Here is a 20251-nt window from a genome sequence, read left to right as displayed (position 1 = left end):
GGCTGCTCTTAGAAAGTCAGGTAATAATTTGGGCTTCCAGATTTAGCCTACACCCAATTACGTTGGTATTAAAAAACAGGGGCATGGGCACCTGGGTGGCTCAGTCGGGTAAGCGGCTGCCTCCGGTCCAGGTCATGATTCCAGGGTCCTGGGACCGAGTCCCTACATCAGGCTCCTTGCTCAGCGGGGAACTTGCTTCTTCCTCTCCCTCTGCCCTAACCCCCTGCTTGTGCTCTCTGTTTCTCTCTCAAATGAATAAAATCTTAAAAAACAAAACAAAACAAAACAAAAAACCAACACATAAAAACACAAACGGAGGCAGTGACCAGTGAAAAACATTTGGGCTCCAGAAACAAGGTCTTGGTATTTCCAGGAAGATGTGAAGGAGCTGCTTTGCTTTGGGGGAAAGTAGAAAATACTCTGAGCCAGTGGGGCACTATGAAGAAAACTCCATCGCCTTAGGCCAAGGGACGCAATACCTGTGGATTACTTAATGAAAAAACTAATAGTTTCTTCACCTTTAGGTTCACTAAAGCTTAGGTAGTTCAATACCAGCGGGAAACTGAGCCACTTCTGCATGGAAGACAGTGCCAGGAACTAACTATAACAAAGTGCTTTAGACATTCTGCTCCACGAGCAAGCTCGACACACCGTATGTAACGTGAGGTGTCTGCCTCTCAAGGAAGCGAAGTCTGCTCCACATAATGACTGGAAAGAGACAGACAGACTCACTGTACCCACGGGTTTCCTGCTGAATGCCGAAGACCTCAAGGAAAACGGGCTGCAGGACAGCCGCCTCACGGGAAGATTCGCAGTGCAGTTAAGTGATGGGGTTCAAAGTCCAAACTAGGCCCATGTCTGGAAATGTATGGATTTCAGATTGAGGTCCAGCTGAAAAAAATGTAGTATTAATAAGACTTCCAGAGACCCCAAATCCCAAGCAGCACTTACATATTTATTAATCTCTATTTTAAAGTTAAGATTAATCTAAGATTAATCATTTTTATGATTGGTATAAATGAATACGTTCATTTGGGTACACGGTAGGTATTCTGAGCACAGTTCGATTTAGGAGGCTTAGGCTGCCTCCCCACCCTGTATTCCCAGAGACACAGGTAAAGGAAATAATGCCACTTGAAAAGTACTAGTGGTTAGTCCTGGTGCATAAAAGTTTTCAGTAGAGTTCTGCGTTCTCTCTCTCTCCCAGAATTGAGGTTTGTATCCTTACTCATCTCTGTAATAAGCTGCTTTCTACAAAGATTACTCTGTCCGCCTTTTGCTTGTAATCTCATGCTCAACAGATGGTATTGTTGGAATGAAGACGTAGGCTGGGTTTTGGATTTGTACATGGAGTACCTATTGCAAGGTTGTTTCAGAAAACTGGAACATGATTCTATGTAAGCTGCCTAGTGATTACTGAGCAAATGGCAGTTTATAAGGTTGGTTAATGGGCCTACCAAGTTTTTACTGTTTCCCTCTAAAATCCTAAAAATTTCAATTTTTTAGGCAGTGTATCAAAATACAGCGTTCCAGATGAGGTGGGGATGCACCCTCCTGGGACTTAGCGGTCAGTGCCAGCCTTTCAGAATCCCACCTGCTTCTCCCTGCAGTCCATCAATAACCCTGTTTTTTTATGGGACAGGCCAAAGGTGGTGACCCCACCCTTGTTGGTACTGGTTTCACGGTGTTTGATCTTCATCATAATTAAGAAAGATAAAGTGTGTACAGCACCACTTCGCAGATGAAAAAAAACTGAGGCTCTGCAGAAGCAGGGACACAAATCCAGGTCTTCAGACCCCTGGCCCGGCCTGAGATGACTTGTGGCTCAGTCTCCCGAAATAATACCTTGTCTTGCGGCAACTGTCTTACTTCACATACAAATTTTAAAATGCAACTTCACGGTGCTTCCCTGAGTAGATCAGACGTGAACACACACCTGTACTTTAGACGCTTCGAAAATAATCACTAGGAGTCAAACAGCATGTAAGATTTTACTTTAATTTTAATTGACACTTTGCCCAAAAGCACAGAACAGTGAACGTTTCAATGGCTCAATGTTAGGGTTACACACAAAATCCTTAAGTCCAACAGTTACAGTATCCCACATTAGTTATTTCACATTCAGTGTGGGTTGTTAAAACACATCAGTGCAGTGACTAGAATACAAGACAAGCATTTCAGTTTAATAACAAAGAAAATTAAGCCTAGCACCTTTAAAATAAATACTGATAACCACTTTGTAAGTACAAAAGTATCTTTTCAATAGGAAAAAAAAAATCCAGTTCAACAATGCAAAATAGCAGCATTTTCAAGGTTGAGATGAAATCTGTGTTAACACACATCCACCCGCCACTTGGCCTCCTACCATGAACACACACTTCTGTGGGTTGAGGACCTGCCCACCCCGGGCTAAAAAGAGCTCCTGCTGAGTTTCTTTTAGATTCCACATCTGAAAAGCTGCCACAAGTTTGAGGCCAGGGGCTGGAAAGGCTTGCGTGCAGCCCCAGGGAGATCCATGTGCTTCAGCAGGATGGAGCTCTTTTTCAGATGGGCCAACCAGTAACATTTCCAGCCCAACTCCGAGCCTTGCAGCCCCAGGCTGCTCCTGGTCACAGGCCTAGCTGATGTGACCCCGAATTCGGGGGGGGGGGGGCACACAAGTGCAGAGCCCGATGTGGCACGAGGAGTGACGGTCTATGTTCCCTAGAGCCGACACTGCTCTGCAACCAGGGCAGTCCAGGCCAACGCAATCTAACTAAACACAGACGTGATTCTTAACCCCACTGTGGTCAAATGGTTCTCAAGGACGGAATGTCTACATGTTAAGTATTCCCCCTATGAATATTTTCAAACATTCAGGATTAGTCCTTTCCAGTGTGGTTTTCCCACCACTCGCATAGTTAACTGTTTTCCCATCTTTATACTGAAACTTGGAGCTTCAGGTCTTACTTGTAACAAGTGTTAAGTGCAGCCAGATATACAAAGAAACACCAAAAGCAGACTCTGTTATTTACATTACAGCATTAGGAAAAAATAACTGCCAGATGTTTTTTCTAAATCATTTCACATTTACCAACTGTCCAGACTGAAGGTCATTTCCAAGTGGCAAAGCTCTGATTCCAACTTCTCCAATGACCCATGTGCAACACAATTTATTCTTTTCCCCAATACTCGTGGAAGAACTTCTTCGCTTGGCTGTCACCGACGCCGAATGGGCTTGTAGACACAAAGTGCCATAAGGATCATGGTCACCAGCAGGATGCTGAAAATGGTTCCCATCAACACTGCAAAAGGAAAACAGGTTACCTCCTAACGGCAGCTCCACGTTCTGTCATTCATCCATTCTTTGACGATGATTTGTCAAGTGCCACTCAGTGCCAGGCACTGTGCCAGGTGTGTGGGAAACAGCCACCAACAGATTCTCTCTTGGGATGTTTCAGGGGAGGAAACGTAATCAAGTAAGAGCAGCTCACAGGGCCTGAAGAAATGTGACAGTGATGGGGGCAGGGGCCTGGGGGGTAACAGTAGGTAGGGCAGTAGAGAAAGCATCTGAGGAGGTGACACGCAAGCTGGGACCGCAATGAAAGGAGGAAGCCAGCCCCATGAAGATCTGCAGGGAGAGCACTGTGGCCCGAGGGTCAGCAAAAGCAAGCCCTCGGAGCCAGACAAGCCCAGAAAACCAATGAACAGAAAGAGGCAAGCATGGCTGAGGGGGGAAGAAGCAAGGCAGGAAATGAAGCCAGAGAGCAAGGCTGCAGCTAGTTCGTGCAGGGCCTCGTGCCCATGAAGGCAGCATGGGTTTACTGTAGGTTTAAAGGAAGGGCCGAAGGCAAAGAGTGACATGATCTGATTCAGTTGGGAAAACAGATCCTTCTGGCTGTACAGAGAACCATCCGATTGTAGGAGACAAGAACAGAAGCAGGGAGCCCAATGTTTTTAAAGCCATTCGTAAAAACTGGAGATGGAAAAAAAGAGTAAAGCATTTCAATCTCTAGAAGAGACAAAGGCCTTCTGACCCAAGAAGCAATGAACTAACTTCACAAACCTATTCCATTTTGGAGTCAATTTCACGTCTAAAATCTCCAGGGTGCTCAGGTGAGAAATGGGGCCCCCAACTGATCACTCAGGTTGAGCTCCGGTATAGGACTAGACCTAAGGCTTTCATGTAACCAACAACCCACTGAAGGGAAGGGCAATCCCATTTGTGTGACTACCTCAGAGCTCTTATGACAGTTCCAAATGTTACCTTTACCAAGCAAGTGTACATTTGTTTGTAAGGATGTGGGCCCATCCCAGGTTCCAGTGGGAGCCTAACCATGGCTGTTCTCCAGTGTGGCTACTGAAAAAAACAAGATTTGACCACAGTTTTATGTAAATCCGTAATCTGGGCGTATTTGTGACCCCTACAAAATGCCCCCACATGGAACCCAGTTATTTAAACAATGACCACATAGAAACACTTCTTTCGGTGAGGAAGGGGAAGAAAGAACGTGGGTGACAAAGACAACCTACTACCCATATAAGCTAAATGTCCTATCTCAAAACAGGCCTTGTTACCTAAATACTTGCTCTTATTTTCAAAGTCTTGAATTCCACAAATTTCTAAGGTTCTCACTGCAATTGGACCTCAAGTAGCCTTACTCCATTTAAACCATTTTCTTGAATTTGACATTCTGAAAGGACTCTCAAAAACAAAACAACCCCACCCCCACCCCCCACCAAAGCAGGAATGCAGGGGGCTGGGAGTGGAGAATGGAATCTCAAAAGGCATTTAAAAAGGTTTAAAATCATGGGTTGTTAGGTACATAATGTCCATTTGGATAGCTATCCATTTGGGGCTTGATGAATTCTCCCATTCTTCATCTTTTTTATCTCTCCTGCACTTTGCACATAGTTATTAGTTGCCTGAACGGTAGGCTCACGCAGAACCTAAGACTATTTAGGCCCTTCCTTACTGGTCACTTCCCATTGCTGAGCTTCATTTCCTACAGCTATAAAATGTGGCAAGTGAAACCCACCTCAAGAGGGTTTCCTGAAACCCAACTGTGGTAGCCTATGAAAAGCACTCAAGAAAGTGCAGACATAGAACATGCAGACGATAAATGAAAGCTGTTATGACCAAAACAGGCAACACAGATGGCACAGTGGTCAAGAATCCAGGGTTTGGGGTCAAACCGTCTGGGCTCCCATCTACACTGACAGGCTATGTGTTCTCAAATAAGTTACACAATCTCTCTGTTTCCTCCTCCGAAAGAAATACCCACTGCACAGGATTGTTTAGGGTAGTGTTTTCCAAACTAGTCCTGTGGCAAAGGACTAGTTTTTATAACTTGTATGTTATATGACTATGTTCATGATTAGTAAGCAGCTCCTTCTACCTATGAAACATGTGAGTCCAGGGACACCTAGGACTGGTCTCTACTTGCTTGGATGTTTCAACGGGGTCAAATTGTTAAATTCCTAAACACTCTATTTCTGTAGTCCTCTCTTTGCAGATAGTTTGGAGACTCCACTGGTCTACAGACCACTCTTTGAATAGTATTATTGTACAGCAGTGGTTCTCAACCAGGAGGATTTTGCCCCCAGTGGACAGCTGGTAATTTCCGGAGAGATTCTGATTATCTAGACTGGGAGTCAAGTGTGCTACTGGCGCCTAGTGGGTAAAGGCTGGGAATGCCACCCAACATCTTACAGTGCTCAGGAGTGTGCCTCACCTCCCCCACAAAGAACCATCAGGTCCACCATGTCACAGTACCCAGGTGGAGAAACTCTGCTCCAAAGGACTAAGCAGCAGAACATGTGGAAACCACTCAGCAGGGTGCTAGGTACACAGTAAGTGGCCAGTACATAAATTCAATACAGGAATTCATGTAGCATCAAGAGAATCCAAAAACGATACTACACAGCACAGAGATACAGATGCATCACTGATGTGCAGTGGAAAGAAAGGGCTTTGGCAGAAGAGAAGGAGTGATTGTGAATCTTGTCAAGCTCTAAGCTCCAGGACCCCTTCCATGGCCCACGTACACCATATGTACCTAGGCGTGTATTTATAGGTCTTTGAGAGCTCCTCCCAAAAAGTGTGTTTCAAGCTCCACAAAACCTAGGTTCCAGGGCTGGTTTCCTATGTTCTCTGAAAGTCCTGTGCCCACGAAACCTTTAGTAAGCAGACACGGCATAAAGCGAAAAAAGTTACCATTAATGTACATGGAAAAAATTCTGAGCTTCCCAGACCCCAAAAATAACCTGTCTTAGGCTTTTCTGACACCCTGAGACACATTTTAGCTAAGGGATACACAAAATAAATCGAGAACACGCACAGATACTCACAGACACGTTTCAAAGCCATAGGGGCATGATGCTAAGACGCTGAGTGTGGTTCCGGGGACGGAGTTTGGTGGTGCCACTCTCGCTGCTCGGGGTGTGCAGTGCTAAAAAAAAACTGCTGAGCGCTCTTTCCACTTTTTGCCATTTTTTGTAAAAAGGAAAAATCCTCTTCGGATTTCTTTAGGTTAGCGAAAACAGATACTAACTTGGGTCTTTCCTAAGAGTGAAAGGGCATAACGAGAACTTTCGAAAAGCAGAGGGGGGGGGGGGTACCAGTACCGGCTCCTACCGCTATCCTCGCTGTGTAAACGTGGGCAAATAACTTCACCTCTCTGAGTTTCATTTTCATTCGGAAAACGGGGCTGCAATTCTCAGCTTTCTCATTAAGCCACCCTTGTTGCCTAGCCCGGGCCCACGCAGCCAAAGACGGAACCCGACTCCCAACTCATTCGCGCAAGCAGAACACAAGCGGAGCCTATCTCGCACCAGGCCTGCCGCGGAGTGGGACGGGCTCAGAGCGGCCGCACCTGCACCCCCGGCCCCCCACGTCCCCTCCTCCCCCACGTCCCGTGCACCCGCCGCCAGCCGGCCCGCGGCCGCTCACCCAGGTTCTGCCCACGCAGCACGGCGTACGGGCGACTCCGCTCCGGCGGCTCCACGGGGCTCGGGGCCTCCGCCTGCCGCGCCAGGAGGCTGCCCAGGCCGAAGAACAGCCACCAGCACACAAAACGCGACATCTTTCCCTGCCGCAGCGGCGGAGAGCGCACTTCCGCCAAAAGCCCCGCCTCCGTCCCCGCCCCCGTGACGCCTTCCGCCGCTGCCTCCGCCCACCCGGCGTGGGCGTTGCCAGGGTAACCATACGCCCCGGCAGAGCGTTGCCCTGTCGCGCGAGGTTCCTCCGGGATTGACATTCCCCTTGGCCAACGTTTCCACCCGGGCCAATTTTTAGCGGGATCACCGGTCCGTCTGGGGCAAACGTCCATCTCGATCACCATTCCGCCGTGACCAACGTTTCCCTTTTTGTGAGTACCAGGCGGGCTTCTTTCCATACAGGGCTTTTGGGTCCGTTTTTGCGCCTATCGAATATTTTTTAATGAATCCTTGTATTTTCTTATTAGATCTTCGCTACAGGCCCAAGAAATAGACACTGTATTGCCATTTGATAAATGCCACCTTCTCAGAAAGCCCTTACCTGGACATCCTTTTCTAAAATTGCAACCCTCCCACTCGCTCAAAATACATATACTCTCCCTACCCTTGTTCCCTCTTTCATCCCCCATCCCTCTTAACTCATCCCCATTTACCTTATACAATTAGTGTACACTTGGCTATTTTCGGAGTACCTGCTATCCTCCCTAGAATGTAAGGTCCCCCAAGGCAGTGTTTTCGTTCTTGCTCACTGCTCTGTCCCAGAGCCTAGAATGATAACATAATAGGTGCAGTAAAGGGTTGCTGAATAAATGAGCAAACAGAGCTTAGTTAAGTGTTTGGCTTAAGGCTACACCTCATTTTTAAGGCTTAATTTATAGTGGGGTTAACACTGTTTCCCTCACAATGTATGTGTGATGCAAAGAGATGGAAAAACATTCTCTCAACTCTCGATATGGTCCTAGCTTGTGAAAATAAAGAGAAGCCTTGTCAATGTGGACTTCGCATGCTAGAAGGGGAGGCTGGAAGGGACAGTAACAGCACTCAATGTCAGCTATAGGAAGGATTGTCAATTACAGATCCAACCCAAGAATCCTCAACAGGAAAGAATCATCAATTACAGGGCCCAGCAGGAAAAGATGCACATTCCATCTCCTACAAGAAATTGACAACCCCTGCAACCCAAACAACCCCTTAATTCTTGCTTTTCTCCAATGGACTTTCCTTCAAAACAACCTCTCCGAACTTCCTCCTTCTTTGCCATAAAATAAGTCCCTCTCCTTTGTTTGTTGAACTTGTCTATGGTTTTGCCATAGCTTGCAGGTTCTGAATTGCAATCTCTATTAATCCCAAGTAAATGCAATTTTGCTGGTCAAATATCTGATTGTTTTTTTAAACCTTAACAGGAGGTCCCAAAGGGGACTGTCTTAATTTATTCAAAAAAATATATAATAGATGCCTCTCACTCCCCTGATCTCATATAACTTTCATGCTAGTTAGAAAGACAGATATTCAACAATCACACAGAATTACTTAATTCAAAATTGTGATAGATGACATAAGAAGAAATAACAACAATAATAATCAACAATAGTAATACAATATAGTAGTAATACAATACAATAGTAATACAATACAATAATAATCAACAATAGTAATACTGAGTTTAGGCATCTGAAAGGAATATTGCCATTAGGCTGGCAGAGTTCTTTCGTGGAGATCTGCCTGGGAACTGTTGGAATGGAGGGCATGCAACAAAGAAGGAAGGAGAAAACTTCTCTTTAGCCAAGATCAGGGACCTGACTCATTTTTCTTGGTGGGTCAATCAGCGCATCCTAATATCCGTGGGTTCCTGCTGTCTTCAAAAGTAGAAAGAAGCCGGGGCGCCTGGATGGCTCAGTTGGTTAAGCATCAGCCTTCAGCTCAGGTCATGATCCCGGGGTTATGGGATCGAGCCCCGTGTTGGGCTCTCTGCTTGGCAAGGAGCCTGCTTCTCCCTCTTCCCGGCTTGTGCTCTCTCTCTCTCAAATAAAAAAATAAAATCTTAAAAAAAGAAGGAAGTAGTACAGCATAGTGACAAGGCCTCCAATCTCAGTCTTGCTGACCACTAGATCACCTCTCTGGGTCTCTGTCTGCATCTATAAAATGGGGATGATAAGAGCATTTGCTTCTGCATTGGTAGACGATTGAATGAGATAATGCATGTAAATGACACGATACATTATAAGTGATTGAGATTATTCTGGAAGTATTCTGTTATTTTGGATTAATCTGTTATTAGTCTGGAAAATATGTCTTAGAAAAGTGGGCTTAAAATGGACCCTAAAAATCATTGTAGTCTATCTAATAGTTTGTGGATTATTGCAATGCCTAGCTTTATTTTCTTTCTTTGGCTGCCTATCATTTAACCATTTCGGTTTAAACATACACACCCTTCAATAAAAGGATTAGGGGGGAAAAAAAAGAATAAACAATTGTTTAATGAGAATGTACCGTGTGTAATTACGCCCCAGGCTCTTTGGCCTCGTTTTTGTTTCTGCTTCAGGATTTTTACTGTTCCCTTTGCCTGCAATGCTTTTCCCTGGGACATGTGCCTGGCAGGCAGCTGTACACCACTGAGGCCTCCGCCCAAGTGCCCATTCTTCAGAATGCCCTTTCCGGAGCCCCCGACACAGCCTCCACACTCAGCCCACCTTCTCCTATTGTTGCCATTGCTATCGCAAGTGATTCTGTTCTCTGACCTTTCCCCGTTGTTGCCTGTGTTCCCTACCAAACTGTGAACCCCAGGAAGGCAGGACAATCACCAATCTGCCCCTGGCGCCTGGAACAGTCCTGGAAACAGGAACGTTTTCTCAAATGTCTGGTGGGTGGATGTGGAGCAACAATGTAGAGTAAGCAAAAAGGCGAGGGGAGGAAGAAAAACGATAAAAGTATTGAAAATAGCCTGTTTTCTCCACTTAGTAACTTCACATATATTTGTATATTACTAAAATAGCAGACCATTTACAATTAAATATAATAATTTCTACCTCCAAATTCTCACAGCCCTTGACTTTTTTAAAAAAGACTTTATCTATTTGACAGAGAGAGAGAGAGAGAGAGAACACAAGCAGGGAGAGTGGCAGGCAGAGGGAGAGGAAGAAGCAGACTCCCCACTGAGCAAAGAGCCCGACACAGGACTTGACCCCAGGACCCTGGGATCATGACCTGAGCTGAAGGTAGACGTTTAACCAACTGAGCCACCCAGGGGGCCCACCCTTGACCTCTGGATGCTCAGCTTATTGTACTTTGTTTTCTGGTGACTTGTGAATGTCTTATTTCTCTAACTGGACTATAAATTTCTTCCATCAAGGGTGCAGGACATTCGTTTAATTTTAATTTCACATAAACCATGAATAACATTTAGTAAAAGGACATTCCTAACATTGCATGGGATATCATATTTGTTGTTTACCTGAAATTCAAACATAACTGGGCAATCCTGTGTTTTTATTTGCTAAATCTGACCATTCTACCTTCAGAGTACAATCTGAAACTCATTTGTTTTTGTACCCTTCTTCCCCAAGTTCCTAACGTGGTGTGTGCTTTGCACACAGTAGGTGCTCAGTAATGCTTGTGTAATGAATACTTGCACGATCACAGACTGTAGTGTTTATCTGTGATATCCAAGTCCCTACATTTCAGGTAGTACATTTCTAGTTATAGTTTTTTCCTGTAAAACATCAACAAAAGCAAAAATGACAAAATTTTGGGAGTTGCCAATTAACCAATCGATCAACTAATTAATATTGTGGTTAAATATACATAACATAATATTTATCATTTTTACCATTCATAAATGTACAATTCAGTGGCATTAAGTACATTAATAATGTTGTATAATTACCATTACTGTTATCTATATCCAAAACGTATTCATCATCTTCCACTAAAACGCTCTACCCATTAGACAATAACTCTCTGGTCTACCTTCCCCCAGGCACTCTATTCTACTTTCTGTCCCTATGAACTTAACTCTTCTGGGTACCTCATGTAAATAGAATCATCTAATATTTGTCCTTCTGTGTCTGGCTCATTTCACCAAATAATGTTTTCAAGGTCCATTCATAGGATCACATATTTCCAAGTTTCATTCCTTTGTGTGGCTGGATAATATTCCATTATATATATTTCTTTTTTTAAGTTTTATTTATTTAGGTAATCTCTACACCCAACATGGAGCTCGATCCCACAACCCTGAGATCCCTACCCGAGCTGAAATCAAGAGTCCAATGCTCAAATGACAGAGTCACCCAGGCACCCCCATCCTAGTAGTTTTAAAGTCGTATATCATTGTGGTTTTGATTTGTACTGGGAGGCACCAGTTTTTTAAAAATTTATATTTATTTTTTAATTCCAATATAATTAACCTACAGTGTTATATTAGTTTCATTGCATAATATCACAATTCAGCAATTCTTTTTTTTTTTAAATAGGCTTCATGCCCACCGTGGAGCCCAATGCAGGGCCCAAACTCATGACCCTTGCTAGGCTGATCAGAAAGCCAAGGTGCCTTCAAAGAGACTTGCTGGCCTCTGTGGCCTGGGAAAGTTCTGGTTCTTCATTCCTTAAGGTGAGCGGCCTGCAAGTCTCAAAGCAAGGCAGTTAGTTCTGTTACAGGTCAAGGGCCTTAGGTCAGCAAGTAAGGAGTGTGTTCACTTGAGGCAAGTTACCCCCTGAGACCAGATGGAGTGCTGTTAGGGCATCATGGTCATTTTCTGGTGAGAGCCACGTTCCTTGTTCATAGCGGCTGCCTTCTTGCTTTGTCATGGTGGGAGGGACAAGGGAATGCTGTGGGATCTCTCTTTTTTAAAACTTAATTTAATTTTTTAAAAGGTTCTATTTATTTATTTGAGAGACAGAGAGAGCACAAGCAGGGCAGAGGGAGAGGGAGAATCAGACTCCTGGCCAAGCAGAGAGCCCAGTGTGGGGCTTGATCCCAGGACTCTGGGATCATGACCTGAGCTGAAGGCAGTCGCCCAACCGACTGAGCCACCCAGGCCGCTCTGTGGGATCTCTTTTATAATCCCATTTATGAGGGCTCCACCTTCATAACCTAATCACCTCCCAAGGCCCCACCCCCTAATGCCATCACATTGAGGGTTAAGATTTCAGTATATGGATTTAAGGGGACACAAACATTCAGACCATGGCAGGGATTATTCACAGTAATGCAAAATAGGGGCATCTTGGGCAATAAAGAAGGGGGGTCGTGTCCATGTTTGAGGTGATTCCACTGAGATGTTCAAGAAGGCTCGGGATATCCCATAGTGAAGATAGAATGAATTCTGTTTTTGCCTGCCCAGACTCTATTCCCCACCTTCCAATTATTGCAGGGGACCCGTGGGGAATCACCCATCCTTCCAGGTTTATAGGGTAATACACCTCTTTCCTAGCACCACCAGTGAGCACATGACCCAGCTGTGACCAATCAGCATCAGCCATCCCTCTGCCTACAGTGATTGGTTCAGAACCTGGAGCATGTGACTCGGATGGTTTTTTTGGGTTTGTTTTGTTTTGTTTTGTTTGCCTGAGTTGTTAAAGGCCATTTGGGGCCTCTGTTGGGACGATGGAGTCAACCCGGAAGAAAAGAAACCTGAGAGGACCACGGTGATGGAAACGGTGGAAGTCTGATGACACTGAGCATCCGGCCGCGACTCCTGGGCTAGATTTTGCAGTCATGCAGAATTCACGTGCAGTCATGCAGTCACGTAAGCCAATCGATTTCATTTTTTGCTTCAGCTTGTTCGTTGAGTTGGGTGGCTGTGATTTTCACCCAGAGGGGTCCTGACACGTGGTGGATGCAGAGAAGCCTGAGGGGAAGAAGAAGTACTCCAGTTATCTTAGCAAACGGAATGGCTGTCTCGGTGACTGACCTGTCGGGTCAGCTAACACAACCATCTGCACTCTCGCCTCCTCCCTCCGACTGGGGCAGTTCATCTCAGTGCGCGTGGTCGTCCAACAGGAATCCCCATATGGCCTTCATGTCCTTTAGACTATTTTTCTTACGTGGGCATTGAAGAGTACGTTTTGAAAACGTTAAAACTCCGGCAGAAGTGGAGTGTCAGATGATGACAGGGGGACTGGCTTCCAAAAAAGTTATATATTTAAAATACAGCTGCAAACTGTATATTTTTCAACTATATTTAGAGCAGAGAAGCAAGGGTCTCCTGTACCATTTGTCCCTTCTGTTGTTGATTAAGGTTGCCTTTTTTATTTTCCTCAAACAGAATCATGTTTATGCTCTTGTGTCCTGAGACAGGGTGAAATTTAGCTCTGTTAATATTTTAAAACCATCAACTCTGGCAGCTTTTGCCTTCTGCCAATCCGAGTGCACCTACTTTGAGTGCTTCTAAAGTTACATATTTTGTTTGTTTGAGGACACCAAGTCACCACTGTATTCCAGAGACTTGTGTCCCTCGCCAGGGAGTTTTCTGTGCAAATGAACCTTCTTCTTTTTTTTTTTTTGCTATAATGCCCTTTCAAAGTTTGTGTTAAGACTCAGGAACTAACTCCAACAAGTAAACCATTTGGAATCTGTCACCAAACACTTTTTCTTCCAATCAACAGGAAACAAACATGAGTTCATTTGATGATAAAGAATGATCTCTATGTTCTGCAATTCGTGTGGAAAGGCTGCTGCCCAGGGAGAGGGCAAGGTGGGATAAAGGATCCTTGAAGAAATTACCCTGATACTTAGATTTGCTGGATTCTCAGTATTTCCTTGGGGGCTGTGACAGGTACTTGTCTTTGCCTCAGGACCCTAAGTATCCACACTTCCACTGACCTGGGGATTGAAGGACACACCTAACTCTAGATTTGAAGGAGTTAAATGAGACATTTGCAAAACAACAGAATTGACAAGCGATTGCATCCCTCTTGGATTATGTGCCTTGAAGCCGGTTTTCTCTCTGTACATTTCTAGGGTCTGGAAAGCTGCCACGACCCCATCATTTTCCTTACCACATGTTTCTAACTTTCCTTTGGGAAAGTCTGTTTATTTTCCTCTCTCTGTACCCTGAACTACTCCAGGCAAAAGTAGAATGAGGTGGTTCCAAGCATAGATTCCTTTTTTTTTTTCATTTTATATTATTATGCTAGTCACCATACATTCCATCATTAGTTTTTGATCTAGTGTTCCATGATTCATTGTTTGCATATAACACCCAGTGCTCCATGCAATAGGTGCCCTCCTTAATACCCATCACCGGGCTAACCCATCCCCCCACCCCCCTCCCCTCTAAAACCCTCAGTTTGTTTCTCAGAGTCCATGGTCTCTCATGGTTCATCCTCCCCTCCAATTCTCCCCCTTCATTTTTCCCTTCCTACTATCTCCTTTATTTTTTTTTTAACATATAATGTATTATTTGTTTCAGAGCTACAGGTCTGAGATTCATCAGTCTTACATAATTCACAGCGCTCACCATAGCGCATATCCTCCCCAGTGTCCATCACCCAGCCACCCCATCCCTCTCACCCCCCACCACTCCAGCAACCCTCAGTTTGTTTCCTGAGATTAAGAATTCCTCATATCAGTGAGATCATATGATACATGTCTTTCTCTGATTGACTTATTTCGCTTAGCACAATACCCTCTAGTTCCATCCACGTCATTGCAAATGGCAAGAGTTTGGGGTTTTTTGATGGCTGCATAATATTCCATTGTGTATATCTATACCACATCTTCTTTATCCATTCATCTGTTGATGGGCATCTTGGCTCTTTCCATAGTTTGGCTATTGTGGACATCCAAGCATAGATTCTTGAGCCAATACTCTTGGGGTCAAGTTGTCACTTCACTTCTTTCTAGCAGTGTGACTTAACCTCCATGGGCTTCAGGTCCCTATTCTGTAAAATGGATGTGATAACAGATATTCTGCCTTGTAGGGTTGTTGCAAAGGCTAAATGAGATGATGCTCATGCATGGCGAGTATTTCCCAGACCTAGAACTCAATGCTGGGTCAGCTGTATGCTTAGCCTCCATCCAGACTGTCAGGTTCATTATAATAAGGATGTGAATTTGTATTTATGTGTGTCAGTTTGTATATGACGACAAAAAGACTGAAAACGCCACGTGTCTCATGTCTGCAGAGCTAGGCTTGATGCAGGTCCTCCAGGAGTCCAGTAATTTGGTACAGTCAGTCCAAAGAGAAAGAGGCGCTGCCTGTTTGAATGGCCTGGACATCTAGCGGGAGGGCGGGTCAGGATTAGAAGTGCGGTAATGGAGACCTGCCTGTTCTCTCTGCCTTATTCAGTCCTTGAGCTCAGGTCCCAGAGTATATCTTGCTCCACCAGGGGACAGGAATTCGGCAGACTGACTCAAGCTTTGAGCCCTGGTTTGGCTTCTCTGATCTCAGCAGCACATCCAGATGCTAGGGTTAGTGAGCAGCTGATGGAATTTAGGAGCAAGAGAGATCGCCAGCTCATGGTCTTTTCCAGTTTTTATTCTTTCTACTCCAGTATCAAGACAATGGTTAATTTGAAATCTTGCTTTTAGCAAATGTTTCTGAGCACTAGTGTAAATTGGGAACTAGGCTGCCAATTCATCATCTTATATTTTTTCTTTTTTTATTATGAAGTATAATTGAGATATATCCAGTATAATTAATATACATGTAATGTTACTAGTTTTAGGTGCACAACATATTGATTTGATAATTCTATACATTACTGTGTTCACCATGATGAATGTAGTCACCATCTGTCACCATACAATGTTACTAAAATATTATTATTATTTGAAGATTTTATTTATTTGTTGAAGAGAGAGAGAGCACAAGCAGGGGGAGCGGCAGGCAGAGGGAGAAGCAGGCTCCCCGTTGAGCAAGGAGCCAGACACGGGACTTGATCCTAGGATGCTGGGATCGTGACCTGAGCCGAATGCAGATGCTAAGTACCTAGTCTTAGCTGCACACCGAGAAAAATCATGTAGTATATATAGCCGGTGAGCAAATGACATAATTTCATTAGCATATGCTTAGAGAAATACAACTTTGAAAAATGAAATTTCTGTTAACACTGGTTTTTATTTCCTCTGGGACCCATTTTAAACTTTGTTCTAGAAATGTCTGGTGACTCAGGATGGTAGAAATCGGTAGGGATGGTGTTTGAAATCAAGAATGGGACCTCTGTTTATTCTCAATATGTTTTTCTTTTACCCTCTTCACCTGAAGTTTGGCTAGTGACTCTATTTGGGTAGCAGGGCATCTCCCCTCGTGTCATTTATTTTCAAAAACTGAGTGATAATGTGTGAGACTGGGATTCAACTTTTGAAACCAAGTGTTGACTCTCACGTGCCACCCTTGTCTGGGAAGACAGGCACCTGTCTAGACAGCAGCCGTCGGCCACCGTGCAGCTGCATTGACTCTGAAAGGTCTATGATGACACCGTCGCCATGGTGACGGGAGGTGCACCTCTGCTATCCTTTCCAACGGTCACTGTTTGAGCTGAGCACTTCAACCCCGTTGACGTGTGTTGCACTCTCCGAACGGAGCATCTCCGAAGATGGGCAATCTCAATTCCTGCTGCTGTTGTGGTATGTTCGTAAAGATCTTCTGAATGCTCTTTGCTACTAACCAGATAGTTAACTCTTTCCAAACTATTTTTCTCATCATTGAAACTTTCGTCTCTCCAACTTGTCATCCAGAGTTATACACATGTTTTATAGTTTTGCTTTATTCCTTGATTTCTATTTCTGGTTATTCTACCAAGCTAGCTGTCTTGGTTTTTGTCCTCCATTGAGAAAAATGTCCTACTTCCTAGTATTTCTTGCACCCCTCACTTGTCACCACTCGGGTCTCATGGGGAGAAAATATGGCAATGTCTGTTTTCATTTAAGTTTTTTTAAATGTCCCAAATTATAGATTCACATTACTATTTCTGAAATTTAGAGTGAACCCAGAAAGGTTGATATGGAGGTTATTTATCATTGTTTCCTCCATGTTTTACAATGTCTTCCCTATACCGTTTCTCCCAAAATGGGTATGGATTTCAGTATTTTGGGGACACGTTGGTTCATTCATATAAATTGTTGCCCCAAAGAGATCCTAGGAATATGAGAGTCTGCGTTTCCATTTATGACCCCCAAATACACGTTTCCATGTCTACTGTGGGTGTTATCCAAAATTACATTTTCTAGAGCTATCAGTGATGTGCTACCAGCCATCCCATTCAGCTCCCCAGAGGTAAGCGTGGTGAAAATAGAATGACTTTTTTTCTCAGTTACCCAATGAATAGCCAGTCTTTCAACAATGCTGAAAGATGGGTAAATGGTTAATGAATCGAGTTAATGAGTGATCGATATCCAAGCACATAGATTGTTAGTAAGGCACAAAGAAAAATAGGTGGTGTAGGCACATGAGTAGAGACACAAACTTTGTATATATATGGATAATTGCACACATTTGCACATAGGATTGTAGCTTGAAAACAGAACGAGTCTTCATTAAAGTGGTTTGAGTGTAATGTGTTCTCCTGAGCTTTCCTCCAGATCTCTTTCCAAAAGCTCAGCTATGGTTTTTTTCGATGAGTTGACAAGGGTCTCAGGAACTCATATTTTGTTTGGAGGCACTTCTATTTGTGTGAGGAATAAATAATGCAAGATGGCATTGTTTCACATGTTTTAAAACCAAGACTTTGTAATAGTGACCCTTCCTTACCGTACACTGCGATTCATCTCATTTGATCTGCTGACCATGAGTCAGGCAACTGGAACATTCTAGAGAACAGTCATGGATATTTTTGATCAAGGGCCCCAGAGAGTGGATTCAGGGAGTCAGCAGTAGCTTTTTTTTTTTTTTAATGTCTCTGATTCTGCCCAGACTAAATTGTGTTAGGGTAAAATGCTTGTATTTAGGCAAAGCAGCTGTGTGTCACAGGGCAATGGTCTCCAATATTTGAATTCTGCTCTGGAACTTGTGGAAGTGTGAGATCTCAGACAAGACCTCTAATTAACCTTCCTGACCACGTGACATGCGTTAATTCATTCAGTGCTCATCACACACATATTCAATGTTTTGTTTACTCTCCCTATTCCCCAGGTGGAGGAATGGAGGCACAGAGATGAATGTGGCCAGGTTCATGAACTCCTATGTAAAGGAGCCAGGATATGAACCCAGGCCTGTCCTCCTAGTGCTCATGCTCTAACTACTGATCTGAACTGCAATTATCACTCAGTCGTAGGATCATTAGTTACTGTGCAAAGGAGCTTTAACATCTGTGTGTATGTCAGGAATTCCCTGAGCTAAGGGAAATCCCAAACACTGTTTATCATTATGAGGTAATCTCAGCGGTCACATAGCCCAGGGAAGCTCTTGAGCCATAGAAGTACAGATCTTGCCAGAGTCATTAATACGAAAAGGACATAGAAAGCCTGGTCAGTTCAAAGCCACGGTTGTGGTCAGTTCAGAGACGTGATTGTGGTCAGTTCAAAGATTCTGAGGCTTTGGAGGCACCATCTAGGGCAACCCAGTCAAACTCTGCTTTAATGCTGGCCTACTCCTCGGCCCCTGATCTCATTCTGGTCAGAATCGAGGAGACCTTTTTTTTTTTTTTTTTAAAGATTTATTTATTTGACAGAGAGAGACACAGCGAGAGAAGGAACACAAGCAGGGGGAGGGGGAAAGGGAGAAGCAGGCTTCCCGCAGAGCAGGGAGCCCGATGCAGGGCTCGATCCCAGGACCCCGAGATCATGACCTGAGCCGAAGGCAGACGCTTAACGACTGAGCCATCCAGGCGCCCCTCGAGGAGACCCTTTAATGGTACTTGATGGCATTGTCAGTATGAGTAAGCCCTAGTAATGCAGAAATCCTGTGAGCCTAGGGACACTCCTGGGACAATGAAAAATAAGACTTAAAGAACCAGTTCATGATTAGCCTTCCGTCCACTGCCCTCATTGCCATTCTCTTGTAGAGCTGAGTTAGAGAGCTGGTCAGTGCCTGGCCAATCAGTGTCAGGGCATGGTCACTCTTCAGGGCATGACACAAATACAATAAGAATCAGGAGCATAATGGGCAGTGCCTGGCTGGCTCAGTCAAGGCAGCATTTGACTCTTGATCTCAGGGTCATGTTGGGCATGGTGCCTCCTTAAAAAAAAGAAAAAAGAATCGGCGACATAGGGTAGGATATTTGATAACATTCTCCCCATGAGCCCTAAAAAATGCTTGAATGCCATGAACTACACACTTTAGGGACAGAGACCAATAAGAACTCAAACACTTGTGACAGCCTGGTGTCCATCATCCTTGTTTTGACACACTTGTCCAGCTGGGTCAGGAAATGTCCATGCTCCAGTGGGGGCCTTTGCTCCTTAAAGAGCTCTCCCATTGTTGGCTAGTAAGTGCAAGCGTGGAGAGCTGCCGTGCTTAATGAATATATACACATAACATCACAAAGCAAGACTAGAAGAAGCACAGCATATAATTAATCATGGTGTTTGGTGTTCAATGATAGGATTTCATTATTTACAAATTGTCAACAATTGATGAGCTTCCTAACAAAGGATGTGTGATTATTATTTTTTTTTAAAGATTTTATTCATTTATTTGACAGAGCGAGAGAGGGAACACAAGCAGGGGGAGTGGGTAAGGGAGAAGCAGGCTTCCTGCGGAGCAGGGAGCCCGATGCGGGGCTCGATCCCAGGACCCTGGGATCATGCCCTAGCCGAAGGCAGACACTTAACGACTGAGCCACCCGGGCGCCCCAAGGATGTGTGATTAAACGCAACAGAATGTTGTGCCTAGATTTGAATCTAGTCTCACAATAAAAGGTTGCTTATTATCATATGCAAAATAGTATACAGCAGATGAGAGATAAATGCAAAAGCAGGTCTGGGTGATCCTTAGGGAGTCATGACAGGGGGAGCTTCTCCAGGGTGTGGGTATGGAGGAGGCCCTTTATATGTGTCCTTTGTATATTCCCTGATTTTTTAAAAAAAGATTTTGTTTGAGAGAGAGCCAGGGAGCAGGAGTGGTGGGTTGGGGGTAAGAGATGAGGGATGAGCAGGCACCAAGCTGAGTGCAGAAACAGAGGCTGGCCTCAATCCCAGGACCCTGAGATCATGACCTGAGCTGAGGTCAGAAACAACCCACCGAGCCACACAGGCTCCCCAGAGGGGACCCTCTCAAAGGAGGTGGGACTTGTTTCCCTGCCACTGCAGAGTCTAGAGAAGGATGAGGATTGTCTAGAGACTGGATTTGGCGGGGGGGGGGGGGGGGGGGGGGGGGGGGGGGGGGGGGGA

General features: G+C 44.5%; 2 protein-coding genes across 11 annotated transcripts in view; one reads left to right on the top strand and one right to left on the bottom strand.

Annotated features, from left to right (window-relative positions):
* Positions 1 to 1979: 1979 nt before the first annotated feature.
* LOC118018565 lies at positions 1980 to 7246 on the bottom strand. 3 transcript variants are annotated; one of them, XR_004681430.1, is made up of 2 exons: positions 6932 to 7001; positions 1980 to 6544 (listed from the first exon to the last, which is right to left on the bottom strand). XR_004681430.1 is itself a non-coding variant. In XM_035017169.1 (2 exons), the coding sequence occupies exons 1-2, from the start codon at positions 7236 to 7238 to the stop codon at positions 3199 to 3201; spliced, it is 393 nt and encodes a 130-aa protein (XP_034873060.1). In that variant the 5' UTR covers positions 7239 to 7246; the 3' UTR covers positions 1980 to 3198. The 3 variants fall into 3 exon arrangements, 1 of the variants encoding a protein (XP_034873060.1); XR_004681431.1 differs by having other exon boundaries at positions 1980 to 6539; positions 6932 to 6998; XM_035017169.1 differs by having other exon boundaries at positions 1980 to 3284; positions 6932 to 7246.
* Positions 7247 to 7270: 24 nt separating this feature from the next.
* LOC118018563 overlaps positions 7271 to 20251 on the top strand; it is a 41226-nt gene continuing 28245 nt past the window's right edge. For 3 of the 8 annotated variants that reach the window (XM_035017167.1, XM_035017166.1, XM_035017168.1), the window contains exon 1: positions 15828 to 16549. In XM_035017167.1, coding sequence (XP_034873058.1) covers positions 16519 to 16549 — 31 coding nt within the window. In that variant the 5' untranslated portion in view covers positions 15828 to 16518. The other 5 variants (XM_035017161.1, XM_035017164.1, XM_035017165.1 and 2 more) reach the window with 5 other exon arrangements.

The sequence above is a fragment of the Mirounga leonina genome, unplaced genomic scaffold (genome assembly GCF_011800145.1).
Source record: "Mirounga leonina isolate KUSES-001 unplaced genomic scaffold, KU_Mleo_1.0 Mir_171, whole genome shotgun sequence".
In the NCBI taxonomy this organism is placed as follows: domain Eukaryota; kingdom Metazoa; phylum Chordata; class Mammalia; order Carnivora; family Phocidae; genus Mirounga; species Mirounga leonina.
Note: the sequence above shows the minus strand (reverse complement) of the source record. Positions and strands in the feature narration are given on the sequence as shown.

What these genes read in the sequence shown, in the direction of transcription:
- LOC118018565 (XM_035017169.1), bottom strand. Translation starts at nt 7,238, where the DNA reads ATGTCAATCCCGGAGGAACCTCGCGCGACAGGGCAACGCTCTGCCGGG. An exon ending in GCTGCGTGGGCAGAACCTGG is followed by an intron (nt 3,285 to 6,931) that starts GTGAGCGGCCGC and finishes TTCCTTTTGCAG; the next exon opens with TGTTGATGGGAACCATTTTC.